At 36.0% G+C, this 16,581-nt stretch overlaps 2 protein-coding genes and 1 pseudogene across 2 annotated transcripts in view; 2 read left to right on the forward strand and 1 right to left on the reverse strand.

Annotated features, from left to right (window-relative positions):
* Nucleotides 1-8,725, forward strand: LOC136278041 (uncharacterized). The gene is made up of 15 exons (XM_066161227.1): nt 1-88; nt 419-487; nt 1,083-1,148; nt 1,294-1,344; nt 1,682-1,747; nt 2,171-2,230; nt 4,295-4,360; nt 4,574-4,636; nt 5,546-5,611; nt 6,775-6,840; nt 7,309-7,377; nt 7,920-7,985; nt 8,079-8,144; nt 8,436-8,501; nt 8,652-8,725. The coding sequence occupies exons 1-15, from the start codon at nt 1-3 to the stop codon at nt 8,723-8,725; spliced, it is 1,002 nt and encodes a 333-aa protein (XP_066017324.1).
* Nucleotides 1-16,581, reverse strand: part of LOC131795916 (roundabout homolog 1-like) — a 120,756-nt pseudogene that overhangs the window by 66,484 nt on the left and 37,691 nt on the right.
* Nucleotides 7,923-16,581, forward strand: part of LOC136278006 (tetratricopeptide repeat protein 28-like) — a 22,713-nt gene continuing 14,054 nt past the window's right edge. Inside the window, exons 1-17 of the mRNA XM_066161105.1 lie at nt 7,923-7,985; nt 8,079-8,144; nt 8,436-8,501; nt 8,652-8,696; nt 8,838-8,912; nt 9,785-9,850; nt 11,206-11,271; nt 11,751-11,819; nt 11,988-12,053; nt 12,204-12,254; nt 12,595-12,660; nt 12,796-12,855; nt 14,368-14,433; nt 14,892-14,960; nt 15,525-15,590; nt 15,741-15,791; nt 16,129-16,194. Coding sequence (XP_066017202.1) covers nt 8,855-8,912; nt 9,785-9,850; nt 11,206-11,271; nt 11,751-11,819; nt 11,988-12,053; nt 12,204-12,254; nt 12,595-12,660; nt 12,796-12,855; nt 14,368-14,433; nt 14,892-14,960; nt 15,525-15,590; nt 15,741-15,791; nt 16,129-16,194 — 820 coding nt within the window. The 5' untranslated portion in view covers nt 7,923-7,985; nt 8,079-8,144; nt 8,436-8,501; nt 8,652-8,696; nt 8,838-8,854. The remainder of the gene's footprint in view (nt 7,986-8,078; nt 8,145-8,435; nt 8,502-8,651; nt 8,697-8,837; nt 8,913-9,784; nt 9,851-11,205; nt 11,272-11,750; nt 11,820-11,987; nt 12,054-12,203; nt 12,255-12,594; nt 12,661-12,795; nt 12,856-14,367; nt 14,434-14,891; nt 14,961-15,524; nt 15,591-15,740; nt 15,792-16,128; nt 16,195-16,581) is intronic.

A 16,581-nucleotide genomic window follows, 5' to 3' on the forward strand; every position in this document is an offset into this window, starting at 1 on the left:
ATGATTCATTTCTGTGTATTGGACTCGTCCGGAGATAAAATTTCAGGAATCCAAGTAAAACTGGAGTTTGGTGATGAGCTTTCTTCAGGTGAGAGGAACAAAGAAAAGAAAGTAGATAGCAATAAATTAAGTCAGTGTGCATTGAGTGCAACAAACGCTATGAAAAAAACATTGAAATAAACAAACAATAGATCACATTAACTACAAGTGTTCTTAGTTCAAAGGTAAATGTTTTTTCTTCATACAATTCAAGGCCAAATTGCAATGACGAGGGAATCAGATGGCAATGATAACAAATTAACAGGCATAAGTCGGTAATAAGTGTAACACTCAGACAGTTTGAAAGCCTACATCTGAAGGCTTACAAACTGCATTTAACTCAACTTCGATGAGATACAACTTTTCATTATAATTTCAGGGGCAGACAAAAGTGACGATACCCCAAGTGATAACGGAGTGGATTTTAATGCTTCTTTGTCCGCAGCAGGTAAGTTGGACTGACTTGGGTTAAAATCAAACATATTCATAATAGGAATATATCTCTAATGGACTTCATGTAATCAATGGTTACATGACCCTGGTGGTCGTGGGAAAAGTAAACAGAATCTAAGATACTGAAAAACATAAATAGTAGCCATAATATGATGATGTTGATGATCGTGAAGACAGTGATGACGATCATTCAAACCCCTTTTTTTGGGAAATTTTCGACTTGAGGAAATTTTAGGTTTCATCATTTGAAAAAATAAAAGATTAAGCGATCGGCAGTTCCGCAAGTACAGAACAAAACTATAAATAGTATAGAAATATATTGTAATCTTAAGTCTGGTTTATTAATTAAATTTTGGTTTGAAATGAATTAATAGGCAGCCACATCTAATTCAATGATCTAATGCTTGATAATTCCGCAGCAATAAAAAGTAACAATCATGGAGTGAAGAGGGTGCAATTATTATTCTTGATCATATTTGACGTTCTGTATAAAGTAGGGAGGTTAATTTCTATAAATATATTATTCATCATTGTTTAAAAGAAAAGTCCAAAGCACAACCCAATATGTTTGATTCTTTTCTAATTCTTAGCTACTTCGGAAGGAAAAGATTCAGCAAACCAAGAAAAGGTGAATTTGGAGGATGAGCTTTTATCAGGTGAGAGAGATAAAACAGTAAATTAATTGTACAAGTTTGTGAGTGAAAAAAGACCTATGAAAATAATTGAAACACAAACAACTGAATCATAACGGCTAAATGTTTCCTTTACTTAAAATAAAACATTCTTCTTTACCATTCCAAGGTCAATTTGGATTCAAGAAGGAGTCAGATGACGATGATGGAAAATCAACAGGTACAAGTTATTAGAACAAACGCAGAGTGTGTTAGCTTAAGCGTCAATTAAACAGTGGGAAACACGTTGCAAAGCAAGTCAGCTTTTCGAATATTGAAGAGGAACTGATCACTTTTTGAGGGTCAATATTTAGGATAGAATAAGGAAGAAATTATTTTTTAACCTAAACCGGCACGATAACCATGGGTTTTACATTTTTCACTTTCCAATTGAAACTGATTTGGGTCTTAGATATTTTTACACTTAGGGGAAAAACTTGCATATATTAGGAGATGGAGAAAACAAAAGTTGTAAAAAATCATGAGTATTATCACTTATAAATGTATTGGTATTTTAGATAGTCAACAGGCCTCCTCAAAAGCAGCTGTTGGAAGCCTGGACTTTGCTGATAAGGGTTTATCAGGTGAGAAAAAGAAACAAGCATCTTTAGATTTCTTTTTAGAATTAACAATAACAAGACAACTAGTACTGAAATTTTGTCAACTATTAACTGAGTTGATAGTGAATCAGAGCCATTGGCTCTGACGATGGGCTAATGCTCGAAATGTCAGCTTTAAACTCTTTACGGTTGCTAATTTACGTTATCAACTCAGTTAATGACTCTGTTATACTCTCCCAACGACGCAGCCCCACAGTTTTTTTAGAAACTTATCCCCTTTATTATTTTGTCAACTATGATGAGCAAAGTGAATATTCTTGGTATCTCGACAGTCTAACAGACCAGTTATCGATTGGATTATCACAAGTTTAGTCCATGAGTTGCCTCCTTGATCAGTTGATGACACAAAAACGAGTGAAAACCATTTCCTTGTAATTTCATTGACAGACGAAAGTGAAGCTACTCCGGTTGAGAAAAAAGTGGATATGAAGGATGCTCCTTTAGTAGGTAAGTTTGGAAGCACAGAGAAATCAAAGTCCTTAAAAGCCTGAGTTAAATGGAATTTAATATACAAACATTATTTTCTGAAAATCACTTGCGCGCGTATTTCACCAAGTTTGTGGGGTGACTGAGCGGACTGGATTTTGACCAAGGAGTTTTTGAATATTGCGTTACCGAGACAAAGTCGAGGTTTATAGAACGAAAACAAAAAGAGCTTCAAACTACACTATTACATTTTACCCCCGGGTTCGAACCATTTACTGTATTACGTTCACTTGGACGACAGAGCGAAAGACTTATGAACGACTACATCACCTACGCAAGCACTGTCAGACAAATACGACAACAACTCTGGTTTTATATCCGCTGTAAAGTTCACGGCCTTGTTCCGGTCGGGCTCAAACGTAAGTCCCCGTTGAACATACAGGAGGCCATCCAGATAGTTAAAGCCACCTGCAGACGACTGGTCAAAGCGCAGATAAATGATTGCCACAGAAGACTCAAACGCTATAGGAACAAAACAAAACAACTACATGACAAACTGAAACAACTGATATCTACTGAATTACTTGACACTGTTATGACTATCGCCGACTAACGTCAGAGAAAAAGACGAACCGAGGAACAGACAGGGAGCAGTGTATAAGATCAATTGCCCCGACTGTCACGCCTCCTACACCGGTGAGACTGGCAGAAAACCTCACAACTAGACTGACTGAACACAGACGAGCGACGACGAAAGGCGATGTCAACAATCACATTGCTGAACATCAATGACTTACGAACCACACTATTGACTGGGACTCTGCGCAATGCCTAACCTACGGCACCAACTACTTTCAACGACTGACCCTGGAAAGCTGGTTTACCAACTTGGAACAGACTTCCCACAACAGGTGTCAACCACTACAGACACCATACAAACGACTCATTCACGACATTGATATTACAAACGAACCGAGCAGAACGACCTAACTTCACCAACGGATCGAGACCGACCAATCACGACTGACCTTCGCCACTTGAGTCTTACAGCCAATAACATCACGGCAAGATTGACCAATCAGTTTATACAAACCGGACCAAGAACATTCGACTGACAAAAACTATTCACTTGACTCTGATGATGACTTCTGCTCAGGTTGTCGAAACGTCAGTCACCGCTACGGACAACAGTACATCTCAGGACTACACTCACCAGGACGATCAAACTACACTATTACAGAGCTTTAATTAGCATTAACTACAAAGAAAATCCAAACAACAGACAAGGTGCAGTTTATTAGATCAAATGCGCCGATCACCAACATCAGAGACAAGGAGATAGGAAAGGGCGCTAAAAAATGACTGAAATCAAACTGCTGAAAATCAACGAATGACGAAGCACACCGTTGATTATGAGTCTGCGTGTTTTTTTTAATATAACAGGACGAACTGTACCTCCAATAATTTTCTGACTGCATAAGAAAAGAATGATTTCCCAGACTCATAATAGCACTTGTTACTTAAAACATTTGCTCGTGCATTTTTTTTTAGTTTCAAAATTTATTTTTGTCTTTGAAATTGAAATACAGGAGGGAAAAACTCCCAAATAGACAGGAGGATCAAGAATAATAAGAAAAAGTGCTAGATGTTGTAATTTGGATACCAGTAATACTAACTGCTGTTTGGTTTAACTGAAGAGGCGCAAGTTAAGTTAGGAGCAGGAGAAAACCATGTCTTTGCAGACAAAGCATTAGCAAACAAAAGAAAAATGGTGAAAGGTGTTTAGCGCCGATCTTTTTACCACAACTCGCAACAGGAGTTCCTTTTTTCTTTTAATGGGCAAATATTTATCTATTTTGATTGTCTAACAGGAAAGTTTACAACTAGGCTATCACGAAAATTCCAATCGACCGTAAATGGTTTCCTATTGTGACATTCATTATTCTATGACTTTTATTATCCTGTCAAATTTATCAAGAACAATTCTGATAACAGTAATGATAATAATGATAGCACAACTGATGAATAGCAACATTGATAATTGTGATGGAGAGCATTTAAACAATTTGTTTTTTATACTATTAGACCAGGAGAAAAGCCAAGTCTTATCCTCTGGAAAATCAAAGGATTTAGATATCGGGAGTTCAACAGGTGCAGGATTAAACCGTCTCTTGGTGTGCATTTATTGTTATAATGGCTGATTTATTGAGTGAACGTTGGTTGCTCCAAATCAATAAACAGGAGCATCTATTTTAAGTCCGAAATTAAATCTAGATCTAAATCTTGGTATGTATTAGAGGTTGAAAAACAAAAGTCATCACAGATCGGGAGTGTTTTAACTGTTAATTTGTTTTGATATTTCAGTTGGAAAAGAGGACAACATGGCAGCTAATGAAAACCTTGCTGCTGCTGACAACAGTTCTCTAGGTGAGGAAAAGTGAGACCTTATCAGATTTTTTTTATGATTATAACAGTATGATACTACAACTCGAACTGAGACTTGTAAAGTATAATAAGCAAACCGTATCATCTTGGTATTTCGACAGCACAGTTATTAATCGCACTATTAAAAGTTTAGAGCAAGAATTGTACCTGTGAGTGGTGGAAAGGCTTTTTATCTATCACGATATAAAAAAAGGCCATACGAAAGACACAATACGCGACAAAACTCAAAAGTGTGAAGTTTTTTTCCCTATCATTTCTTTTACAGACAAAATTAAGGCTACTAAGTCTAAAAGATGTTGCGCCGTTTTAAGTAAAATATGGGCAGATCTTTTTTCTGCAAAAGACTGGCAGGCGTTCTTAACCAAGATTTTTGGCACCGAGACGAAGGCGAAACCCATAAAAACTCAAGAGAACATTTGATTACGAACAAAACTAACAAGGAGAAGTTTAAAAGATCGGCCGTGAGAAATGGTGACGTCAACAATCACATTTCTGAACATCGTCCACTAACTAACCACAATATTGTTTGGGACTTAACAAGATGTTTAACCTTTAGCATGAATTAAGTTATACGACTGACTTTCGGAAGCTAAATTACCTTCTTCCCAATAAATTATAGATTCTTCCCAATAGAAGAGTAAAAATCAAGAGAGTGAGGGGAACACAAAAGACCATCACAGGTCACGGTTGCTCTGACGAAGGGCTAACGCTCGAAACGTCAGCTTTAACTCTTGAAACGGTCGTCAATTTACGTCATCAACTCAGCTGATGATACCAAATTACCCTGTTATACTCTCTCACCGATGCAGCACCACAGTTCTTTTGGCTACCTACCCCCTTAATTACAGGTCACAACTAATTATATTGTTATCATCGTGCGTTTCATTTTAGTTATCACAGAGACACAAGTTGAGGCAGCTGAAGGAGACGAGAATTTTCCTTTCAACAACTCATCAGGTGAGAAATTGATTGTTGATCAGCTTTTTTGTAATTGCCATAACACAAGAGGTCGCATTAGAAGAGTTTCTCAACAAACAGAGTAAATTATTTCATTAAACTTACTGAGACTTTCTTAATCCAAAACTGTCGTCACCATTCCAGAAAATCTTCCACTATCCGACTCAGAGCTAGAAATCCGTCCTCAGTAAGAGCTTAAATTTTGTTACCATTTTTAAAACCACCGACGAATTTTTTAAAAAGAGGATGATTCTAACGTATTAGAAAAGTCCAATAAGATTAGAAAGTTTCATTGAACTCCCCCAGTGGGCCAGTTCGCATTTATTAATTTTTTTCATCAAATGATGTTTTCATTCAGTAGATAGCAATAAACGAAGTCAGTGAGCATTGAGTACAACAAACGTCATGAAACAAACATTGAAATAAACCAACAAAGGATCATTAACTAAAAATTTTCTTAGTTCAAAGGGAAATGTTTTTCTTTCATAACTCAAGGCCAAATTGCATTAAAGAAGGAATCAGATGGCAATGATAACAAATTAATAGGTATAAGTAGTAAGTGTAACACTCGGACAGTTTTTAAGCCTACGTCTGTAGGAAGATTATCCACAAAAAAGCCTGGAATCGTTTTTGTTTAAAACTGAGCAAAATAATTATATTTCAAATGTGGCATTGGTCTGCACAGTTTCCGTAATTTCAAAGCAATCTATGATTGTTTACAAGAACTTGTAACGTTAAACAATTTCATTGTTTTCCTCGCACCTTGTTACTTGATCTTAAATGTTTACGCGGCTAAGAAGCCGTTGAGAGACAAGTGTTGTAGAACTTCACTTAAGGAAACTTTTTACCAAAAGGACAGTTGTAGTTATTTCAAATGAAACGTTTCAAGACAATTGAGCGTTTAAAGATTTAAAACTGACAGAATGACTAATTTTCTGTTGGTTTATATTAAGACAGAAATAACCAAGAGATTCTTTCATAGTCGTAAGCCACACAATTACGGGGAAATTTAAATGTTTCAGTTTCTAAAGCTATTTTAGTCTTTTATATTGCGATATTAAGGGAAAAACCCCAATAAAATTATCAGAGGATGGTGGAAATCAATAAAAAAGCTGTTTAAGTATTTCATTTTCATGAGCATTAATATTCTTTGTTTTTTTGAGTTACCAAAGAGGCACAAGTTGAAGCAGCCGAAGGAAACCAGGACTTGCCCGGCAACAGTTCATTAGGTGACAAAAACAGTTAAATGCTTTTCAGAAATTGTTGACTTGTACAATACAATACAATACAGAACAGAGTTTACCCCGATGATAGACAGTAATTATTAAATATGTTGTTAATTAACTTATCCTTCTAAAATTTTCCCTGGTCCATTAGGTCTAAATACTCGCGGCACTCCTCACTTGGTTGTCGTTGTTATTTCCCCGCCCATAAGATATCATTTGAATAAGTGTGACAAGTTCAATGTCTTATATGTGTACTTGATCATAGGCCAGATATCATTTCATTGGATGGACGTAAATTTTTACTCAACTAAACTATTAACACTCCTTCCTTTATCTGCCCCCGCCTAAACGAAAACTTATACTTAACTAAACTGAGCTAAACTTAGATAGACAACCGACCTTTTAGGTGCACTGAACTAAGCTTAACCAAGAACGCTTTAGATGAGATACAACTTTTGGTCATAATTTCAGGGGCAACCAAAAGTGAAGCTACCTCAAGTGATAATGGAGTGGGTTTTAAAGCTTCGTTGTCCGTAGCAGGCAAGTAGGACTGACTTGGGTTGAGATCAAACATATTCATCATAGGAGAAAATCTCTAATAGACTCCATACAGTTAATTGTTACATGACCTACGTATTCCTACCTGGGAAAAGTAAACAGAATCTAAGATAATGAAAACATAAATAGTAGCCATAATATGATGATGTTGATGACCGTGAAGACAGTGATGACGATCATTCAAACCCTTTTTTTTTTTGGAATTTTCGACTTGGGGAAATTTTAGATCGGCAGTTCCGCATGTACAAAACTGTACATAGTATGGAAGTATATTGTGATCATAAATCTGGTTTATTAATTAAATTTTGGTTTGAAATGAATTAATAGGCAGCCACATCTAAGTCAGTGATCTAATGCTTGAGAACTCATCAGCAATAAAAAGTAACAATCACGAACAAACAGGGGTGATCGTATTTGACGTTCTATACAAAGGAGGTTAATTTCTACAAATGTATTATTCTTCATTGTTTAAAGGAAAATTCCAAAGCACAACCCAATATGTTTGATTCTTTCCTAATTTTTAGATACTTCGGGAGGGAAAGATTCAGCAAACCAAGAAAAGGTGAATTTGGAGGATGAGCTTTCATCAGGTGAGAGAGATAAAACAGTAAGTTAACTGATGAATAGCAACAGCGATAATTGTGATGATGAGCATTTAAACAATCTGTTTATTATACTTTTAGACCAGGAGAAAAGTCAAGTCCTTTTCTCTGGAAAATCAAAGGATTTAGAGATCGAGAGTTCAACAGGTAAAGGATTATACCATCTCTTGGAATGCATTTATGGTTATAATGGCTGATTTATTGAGTGAGCGTTGGTTGCTTCAATCAATAAACAGCAGCATCTATTTTAATGCTTAACAGCAATAAAAAGCAACAACAGGAAAACCTTGGGCCAAAAAGACTACATTCACTGTTCTTGATGTATTGTATTTGTAAACGTGTCTGTTAGTTGCTCTCTAGAAAATTATGATCCTTCATTGTTTTCAAACAGTTTCCAAAGCTCAACCCAATATGTTTAACTATTTTCTATTTTTTTAGGTACGTCAGAGGATAAAGTTAAAGCAATCCAAGAAAATCTGGCTTTGGATGATAAACTCTCTTCAGGTGAGAGAAATAAAACAGAAAAGAGATGGGTAATTTAAGTTTGTAACCACTGAGTACACCACGCGCGATAAAATCAAACACACCGTCGAACAAACTGAACCCTGAAACCGTTCTTTGCTCATGTAAATTTGTGCTCGTTGCTATTTCAAGTTACATCCAAGAAGAAATCGGATGGTGATGAAAGCAAACCAAAAGGTACAAGAGATCAATATAGCACTGAATGAATATATGCCTGAATTTAAGTCTGAATACAAATCGAAATATAAATCTTGGTCATCATCAGAGATCATCATAGATAGTAAGTGTTTTAACTATTAATGTGTATTGGTATTTCAGTTGGAAAAGAGGACAACATGGAAGCTGATGAAAACCTGGCTGCTGCTGACAACGGTTCCCCAAGTGAGGAAAAAAGTGAGGTCTTATCATATTTTTTATATGAATATAACGATATGATACTACATCTCGAACCGAGATTTGCAAACGATGGTGAGCAAACCGAGTTATATTGGTATTTAGACAGTCTAACAGCCCATTTATCAATTCCACTGTCACAAGATTGGAGCAAGAATTGTACCTGTGAGTGGTGGAGTGACTTTTCATCTATTACGATAAAAAAAAGGGCAGACGAGGAAATTATAGAAGACACAATACGTGACAAAATTCAAAAGTGTGAAGTTTTTCCCCTGCCATTTCTTTAACATACAAAATTAAGGCTACTGAGACTAAAAGATGCTGAACCGTTCTAAGTAAAATATGCGCCGATCTTTTTTTTTCTGCAAAAGACTGGCAGGCGTTCTTAACCAAGATTTTCGGCACCAAAACAGAGGCGAAATGCGTAAAAACTCAAGAGAACATTTATTTACGAACAAAACTATCAAGGGGCAGTTTTAAAGATCGGCAGTAAGAAGTGGTGATGTCAACAATCACATTTCTGAACATCGGCGACTAACGAACCACAATATTGCCTGGGACTCTCCAAGACTCTTTCGGAAGCTGGATTACCTACTTGAGGCTGATTCTTCCCAACAGAAGAGTAAAAATCAAGAGCAAGAGGGGAAGACAAAAAAACTATGACAGGTCACGGTTGCTCTGACGAACGGCTAACTCTCGAAACGTCAGCTTTGACTCTTGAAACAGTGGTCAATTTACGTTATCAACTCAGCTGATGATACAAAATTACCCTGTTATACTCTTCCACCGACGTAGCACCACAGTTCCTTTAGAAACTTACCCCATTAATTACAGGTCACAACTGATTATCATCATCACCCGTTTCACTTTAGTTATCATAGAGACACAAGCTGAGGCAGCTGAAGAAAACGAGGACTTTCCTTTCAACAACTCATCAGGTAAAAAATTGATTGTTGATCAGCTTTTTTGTATGTGCTATAACACAAGAACTCGCAATGGAAGAGTTTGTCAACACACGGAGCAAATTATATCATTAAACATACTAAGATCTTCTTAATCCAACCCTAAGGGTTTTCACTCTAATTTTTTAATACATCCTCTTTCTCTCATTCCAAGTAATATCGTCACCAAAAGTCAGTGTTTTTAACCATTTGCATTTGACCAACTTACCGGTCCTCACTCATTACCTGAAAGCCTCAAAACTGTCGTCACCATTCCAGAAAATCTTCCACTATCTAATTCAGAGCTAGAAATCTGTGCTCGGTAAGGGCTTAATTTCTGTTTCCATTCTTAAAACCACCGAAAAATTTTTAGGCAAGCAACACTTCGAAAAATTCCTTCGCGCGTTCAATTTCATAAAGCCGTTTTCCATGACAAAGACATGCTAACAAATTAGAGATGTCTAATCAGATTAGAAAGTCCAACTGAACTTCCCCAGAGGGTCAGTCCGCAGCTTTAGTTTTTTTTCATCAAATAATGTTTTCACCAAAAAGATGGCAATAAATTAAGTCAGTGAGCATTGAGTACAACAAACGTCATGAAATAAACATTGAAATAAACAAGCAATGGATCATTAACTAAAAGTGTTCTTAGTTCAAAGGGAAATGTTTTTTCTTTCATAATTCGGGGCCAAATTGCATTAAAGAAGGAATCAGATGGCAATGATAACAAAGTAATAGGTATAAGTAATAAGTGTAACACTCAGACAATTTGAAAGCTTACATCTGTAGGAAAATTATCCAAAAAAACCCTGGAATCGTTTTTGTTTAAAACTGAGCAAAATAATCATATTTCAATTGTGGCATTGGTCTGCACAGTTTCTGTAACTTCAAACCAATCTATGATTGTTTACAAGTACTTGTAACGTTAAACAATTTCATTGTTTTCCTCGCACCTTGTTACTTGATCTTAAATGTTTACGCGGCCAAGAAGCTGTTGAGAGACAAGTGATGTGGAAATTCACTCCAGAAAACTTTTTACCAAAAGGACAATTGTAGTTACTTCAAATGAAACATTTCAAGGCAATTAAGCGTTTAAAGATTGAAAACTGACTGAATAATTTTCTGTGGGTTAATATTAAGACAGAAAAAACCAAGAGATTGTTTCACAGTCGCAAGCTAAACAATAACGGAAAAAATTTATATTTTTCAGTTTCTGAAGTTATTTTAGTCTTTCATATTGCGATATTAAGGGAAAAACCCCAATTAAAATATCAGAGGATGATGGAAATCAATAGAAAAGCTTTTCAAATATTCCAGTTTTTATGATCAATGATATCCTTTGTTTTTTTGAGTCACCAAAGAGGCGCAAGTTGAAGCAGCCGAAGGAAACCAGGACTTGCCTGACAACAGTTCATTTGGTGAGAAAAACAGTTAAATGCTTTTCAGAAATTGTTGACTTGTGCAATAATAACAGAACAGAGCTTACCCTGATGATGGACAGAAATTATTCAATATGTTGTTATTCAACTTATCATTGTAAAATTTTTCCTGGTCCAGTAGGTCTAAACACTCGCGGCACTCCTCACCTGTTTGTCGTTGTTATTTCCCCGCCCATAAGATACCATTTGAATAGGTGTGACAAGTTCAATGTCTGTGTCAATGTGTACTTGATCATAGGCCAGATATCTTTTTGGTGACAAACTAGACGTAGATTTATACTCAACTAAACTATGAACACTCCTTCCTCTATGTGCCCCCGCCTAAACGAAAACTTATACTTAGCTAACCTGAGCTAAACTTAAATAGACAACAGACCTTTCAGATGCACTAAACTAAACTGTACCAAAACGCATTTAACTCAACTCAGATGAGATACAACTTTTGGTTATAATTTCAGAGGCAGACAAAAGCGAAGCTACCTCAGGTGATAACGGAGTGGATTTTAATGCTTCTTTGTCCATAGCAGGTAAGTAGGACTGACTTGATTTGAAATCAAACACATTCAAAGGAGGAAAATATCTCTAATCGACTCTATATAATTCATTGTTACTCCCTATAAATGTATTATTCTTCGTTGTTTAATGGAAAAGTCCAGAGCACAGCCCAATATGTTTGATTCTTTCCTAATTTTTAGATACTTCGGAAGGGAAAGATTCAGCAAACCAAGAAAAGGTGAATTTGGAGGATGAGCTTTTATCAGGTGAGAGAGATAAAACAGTAAATGAATTGCACTTTTCAAGTTTGTGAGTGAAAAAAGACATATGAAAGTAAGTTAAACACAAACAACTGAATCATTACGGCTAAAAATTGTCCTTCCTCAAAGTAAAATATTCTTTTTTACCATTCCAAGGTCTATCTGGATTCAAGAAGGAGTCAGACGACGATGATGGCAAATCAACAGGTACAAGTGATTACAGCAAACACAGAGTGCGTGTTAAAAGTTAAGCGTCAATTAAACACCGAGAAACACATTGCAAATCAAGAGGGCTGTTTGAAGATTGAGGAGGGACTGATGCCTTTTTTGGGTGGTTAATATTTAGGATAGAAATAAAGAAGAAATTATTTACAGCTTAAATCGGCACGATAACCATGCGTTTTACATTTTTCACTTTCCAAACCGATTTCCATCATAGATATTTTTACATCTGGGGGAAAAACCTTGCATATATTTGGAGATGAAGAAAACAAAAGTTGTGAAAAATCACGAGTATTACTACTATTTACATGTATTGGTATTTTAGTTGGTCAACAGGCCTCCTCAACAGCAGCTGTTGGAAGCCTGGACTTTGCTGATAACAGTTTATCAGGTGAGAAAAAAGAAACAAGCATATTTAGTTATAGTTAATAATAACAAGACAACTAGTACTGAAATTTTTTCGACTATCAACTGGGTGATGACAGAAAAAAGAGTGAAAACCATTTCGTTGTAATTTCATTGACAGACAAGAGTGAAGCTACTTCTGTTGAGAAAAAAGTGGATATGAAGGATGCTCCTTTAGTAGGTAAGTTAAAAAGCACAGAGAAATGAAAGTCCTTAAAAGACTGAGTTAGGTGGAATTTAATATACATAGATTACTTTCTGAAAATCACATGAACGTGTATTTCACCAAGTATGTGGTGTGACTGAGCGGACTGGATTTTGACCAAGAAGTTTTTGAATATTGCGTTACGAAGTCGAGGTTTATGAAACGATGACAAAAGGAACTTCTGTTACTAATTAACATTAAAGATAAGGAAGACTCAAACAACAGACAAGGTGCAGTTAATTAGATGAACTGATTCCCAACTTCAGAGACAGGGAGATAGGAAAGGGCGCGAATAAAATTACTTAAGACGAAAGAGCAACGATCAATGGTGATGTCAACTATCAAACTAATGAAAATCAGCGAATGGCGAACCACGTGCACAGCTTTGACTAAGAGTCCACGTGTTGTTTCACTATAAGAGCACGAACTGTACTTGCAGTGATTTTCTGACGGCATAAGAGAAGCACGTGCACACCGTTATGATTGTAACGATATGATACAACATCTAGAACCGAGATTTGTAAACTATGATGAGCAAACCAAATAATCTTGGTTATCAATCGCCCAGCTATCAGTCGCACTATCACAAGTTTAGAGCAAGAATTGTACCTGCGAATGATGGACTGGCTTATTATCTATCACGATATAAAAATATGGAGCATACGAGGAAATTATAGAAGACACAAATACGTGACAAAACTCAAAAGTGTGAATTTTTTCCCTGTCATTTCTTTAACAGACAAAATTAGGGCTACTGAGTCTAAAAGAGGCTGCACCGTTTTGAGTAGAATATGCGCAGATCTTTTTTCTGCAAAAGACTGGCAGGCGTTCTTATCCAAGATTTTCGGCACCGAGACGAGGGCAAAACCCATAAAAACTCAAGAGAACATTTAATTACGAACAGAACTAACAAGGAGCAGTTTAAAAGATCGGCCGTGAGAAATGGTGATGTCAACAATCACATTTCTGAACATCGTCCGCTAAAGAACCATAAAATTGATTGACACAGTTTCCGTAATTTCAAAGTAATCTCTATTGTTTACAAGTATTTGTAACGTTAAACAATTTCATTGTTTTCCTCGCACCTTGTTACTTGATCTTGAATGTTTACGCGGCTAAGAAGCCGTTGAGAGACAAGTGGCGTAGAAATTCATTTAAGGAAACTTTTTACCAAAAGGACAGTTTTAGTTACTTCAAATGAAACGTTTCAAGACAATTGAGCGTTTTAAAGATTGAAAACTAACAGAATGAGTACTTTTCTGTGGGTTGATATTAAGACAGATATAACCAAGAGATTCTTTCAGAGCCGTAAGCTACACAATAACAGAGAAATTTATATTTTTCAGTTCCTAAAGTTATTTTAGTCTTTCATATTGCGATGCTAAGGGAAAAACCCCAATAAAAATATCAGAGGATGGTGGAAATTAATAGAAAAGCTTTTCAAATATTCCAGTTTTTATGACTAATGATATTCTTTGTTTTTTTGAGTTACCAAAGAGGCGCAAGTTAAAGCAGCCGAAGGAAACCAGGACTTGACTGACAACAGTTCATTAGGTGAGAAAAACAGTTAAATGCTTTTCAGAAGTTGTTCACATGTGCAGAGTCTGCGCCGATGATGGACAGAAATTATTAATATGTTGTTAATTAACTTATCATTCTGAAATTTTTCCTGGTCCAGCAGGTCTAAATACTCGCGGCACTCCTCACTTGTTTGTTATTTCCCCGCCTATAGGATACCACTTCAATGGGTTCCATGTCTGATATGGGTACTTGATCATACGCCAGATATCTTTTTATTTGATGTGTTGTGACAAACTAGACGTAAATTTATACTCAACTTAACTATTAACACTCCTTCCTCTATGTGCCCCCGCCTAAACGTAAACTTATATTTTACTAACCTGAGCTAAACTTAAACAGACAACAGACCTTGCAGATACATTAAAATAAACTTAACCAGGAACGCATTTAACTCAATTTATATTAGTTACAACTTTTGGTCAAAATTTCAGCGGCAGACAAAAGTGAAGGTTCCTCAAGCGATAACGGAGTGGATTTTAATGCTTCTTTGTCCGTAGCAGGTAAGAAGGACTGACTTGGGTTAAAATGAAACATATTCATACCAGGAAAATATCTCTAGTGGACTCCATACGATTTAATTGTTACATGACTCAGGAGGGTAAAGAGTAGCCATAATATGATGATGTTGATGACCGTGAAGACAGTGATGACGATCATTCAAACTCCCTTTTTTTTTTAATTTTCAACCTGAGGAAAATTCAAGTTTCATCATTTGGAAAAATGAAAAGATTTAGAGATCAGCAGTTCCCCAAGTACAGAATAAAACTGTAAATAGTATGGAAGTATATTGTAATCATAAATCTGGATTATTATTTAAATTTTGGTTTGAAATGAATTAACAGGCAGCCACATCTAATTCAATGATCTAATGCCTGAGCAGCAATAAAAAACAACAATCATGGACAAACAGGGGTGAAAAGGGTGCAAGTATTTTTCTTGATGTATCATATTTAACGTTTTATACAAAATAGGGAGGTTAATTTCTAAAAATGTATTATTCTTCATTGTTTAATGGAAAAGTCCAAAGCACAGCCCAATATGTTTGATTCTTTTCTAATTTTTAGCTACCTCGGAAGGGAAAGATTCAGCAAACCAAGAAAAGGTGAATTTGGAGGATGAGCTTTTATCAGGTGAGAGAGATAAAACAGTAAATTAATTGCACTTCTCAAGTTTGTGAGTGAAAAAAGACCTATGAAAATAATTGAAACACAAACAACTGAATCATTACGGCTATAAGTTCTCTTTGCTCAAAGTAAAATATTCTTTTTTACCATTCCAAGGTCAATTTGGATTCAAGAAGGAGTCAGATGACGACGATGGCAAATCAACAGGTACAAGTGATTAGAGCAAACGTAGAATGTGTGTTAGCTTAAGCGTCAATTAAACACTGGGAAACACGTTGCAAAACAAGTCAGCCTTTCGAAGATTGAAGAGGGACTGATCAGTTTTTGAGGGTCAATATTTAGGGTAGAACTAAAGAAGAAATTATTTTACAGCCTTGATCGGCACGATAACCATCTGTTTTACATTTTTCACTTTCCAAACTGATTTGGGTCTTAGATATTTTTACACCTAGGGGAAAAACCTTGCATATATTAGGAGATGAAGAAAACAAAAGTTGTAAAAAATCACGCGTATTATTACTATTTAAATGTACTGGTATTTTAGTTGGTCAACAGGCCTCCTCAACAGCAGCTATCGGAAGCCTGGACTTTGCTGATAACGGTTTGTCAGGTGAGAAAAGGAAACAAGCATCTTTAGGTTTCCTTTTAGAATTAACAATAACAAGACAACTAGTGCTGAAATTTTGTCAACTATCAACTGAATTGATAGTGAATCAGAGCCATTCGCTCTGACTAAGGGCTAACGCTCTAAACGTCAGCTTTAAAACTCTTTACGGTTGTTAATTTACGTTATCAACTCAGTTAATGACCCTGTTATACTCTCCTACCAATGCATCACAATAGTTTCTCTAGAAACGTACGCCCTTTATTATTTTGTTAACTATGATGAGCAAAGCAAAAATTCTTGGTATCTCGACAGTCTAACAGACCAGTTATCAATCGCATTATCACACGTTTAGTCTATGAGTTGCCTCTTTGACAACACAAAAAAGAGTGA

Source organism: Pocillopora verrucosa, chromosome 14 (assembly GCF_036669915.1).
Source record: "Pocillopora verrucosa isolate sample1 chromosome 14, ASM3666991v2, whole genome shotgun sequence".
NCBI classification, from domain to species: Eukaryota; Metazoa; Cnidaria; class Anthozoa; order Scleractinia; family Pocilloporidae; genus Pocillopora; species Pocillopora verrucosa.

Bases quoted from the DNA above. Each gene is read 5' to 3' on its own strand.
- LOC136278041 (XM_066161227.1), top strand. From the start codon at position 1: ATGATTCATTTCTGTGTATTGGACTCGTCCGGAGATAAAATTTCAGGA. The intron at 1,345-1,681 runs GTACAAGTTATT...TTGGTATTTTAG, and splicing joins CGATGATGGAAAATCAACAG to ATAGTCAACAGGCCTCCTCA. The intron at 8,145-8,435 runs GTAAAGGATTAT...CTATTTTTTTAG, and splicing joins AGAGATCGAGAGTTCAACAG to GTACGTCAGAGGATAAAGTT.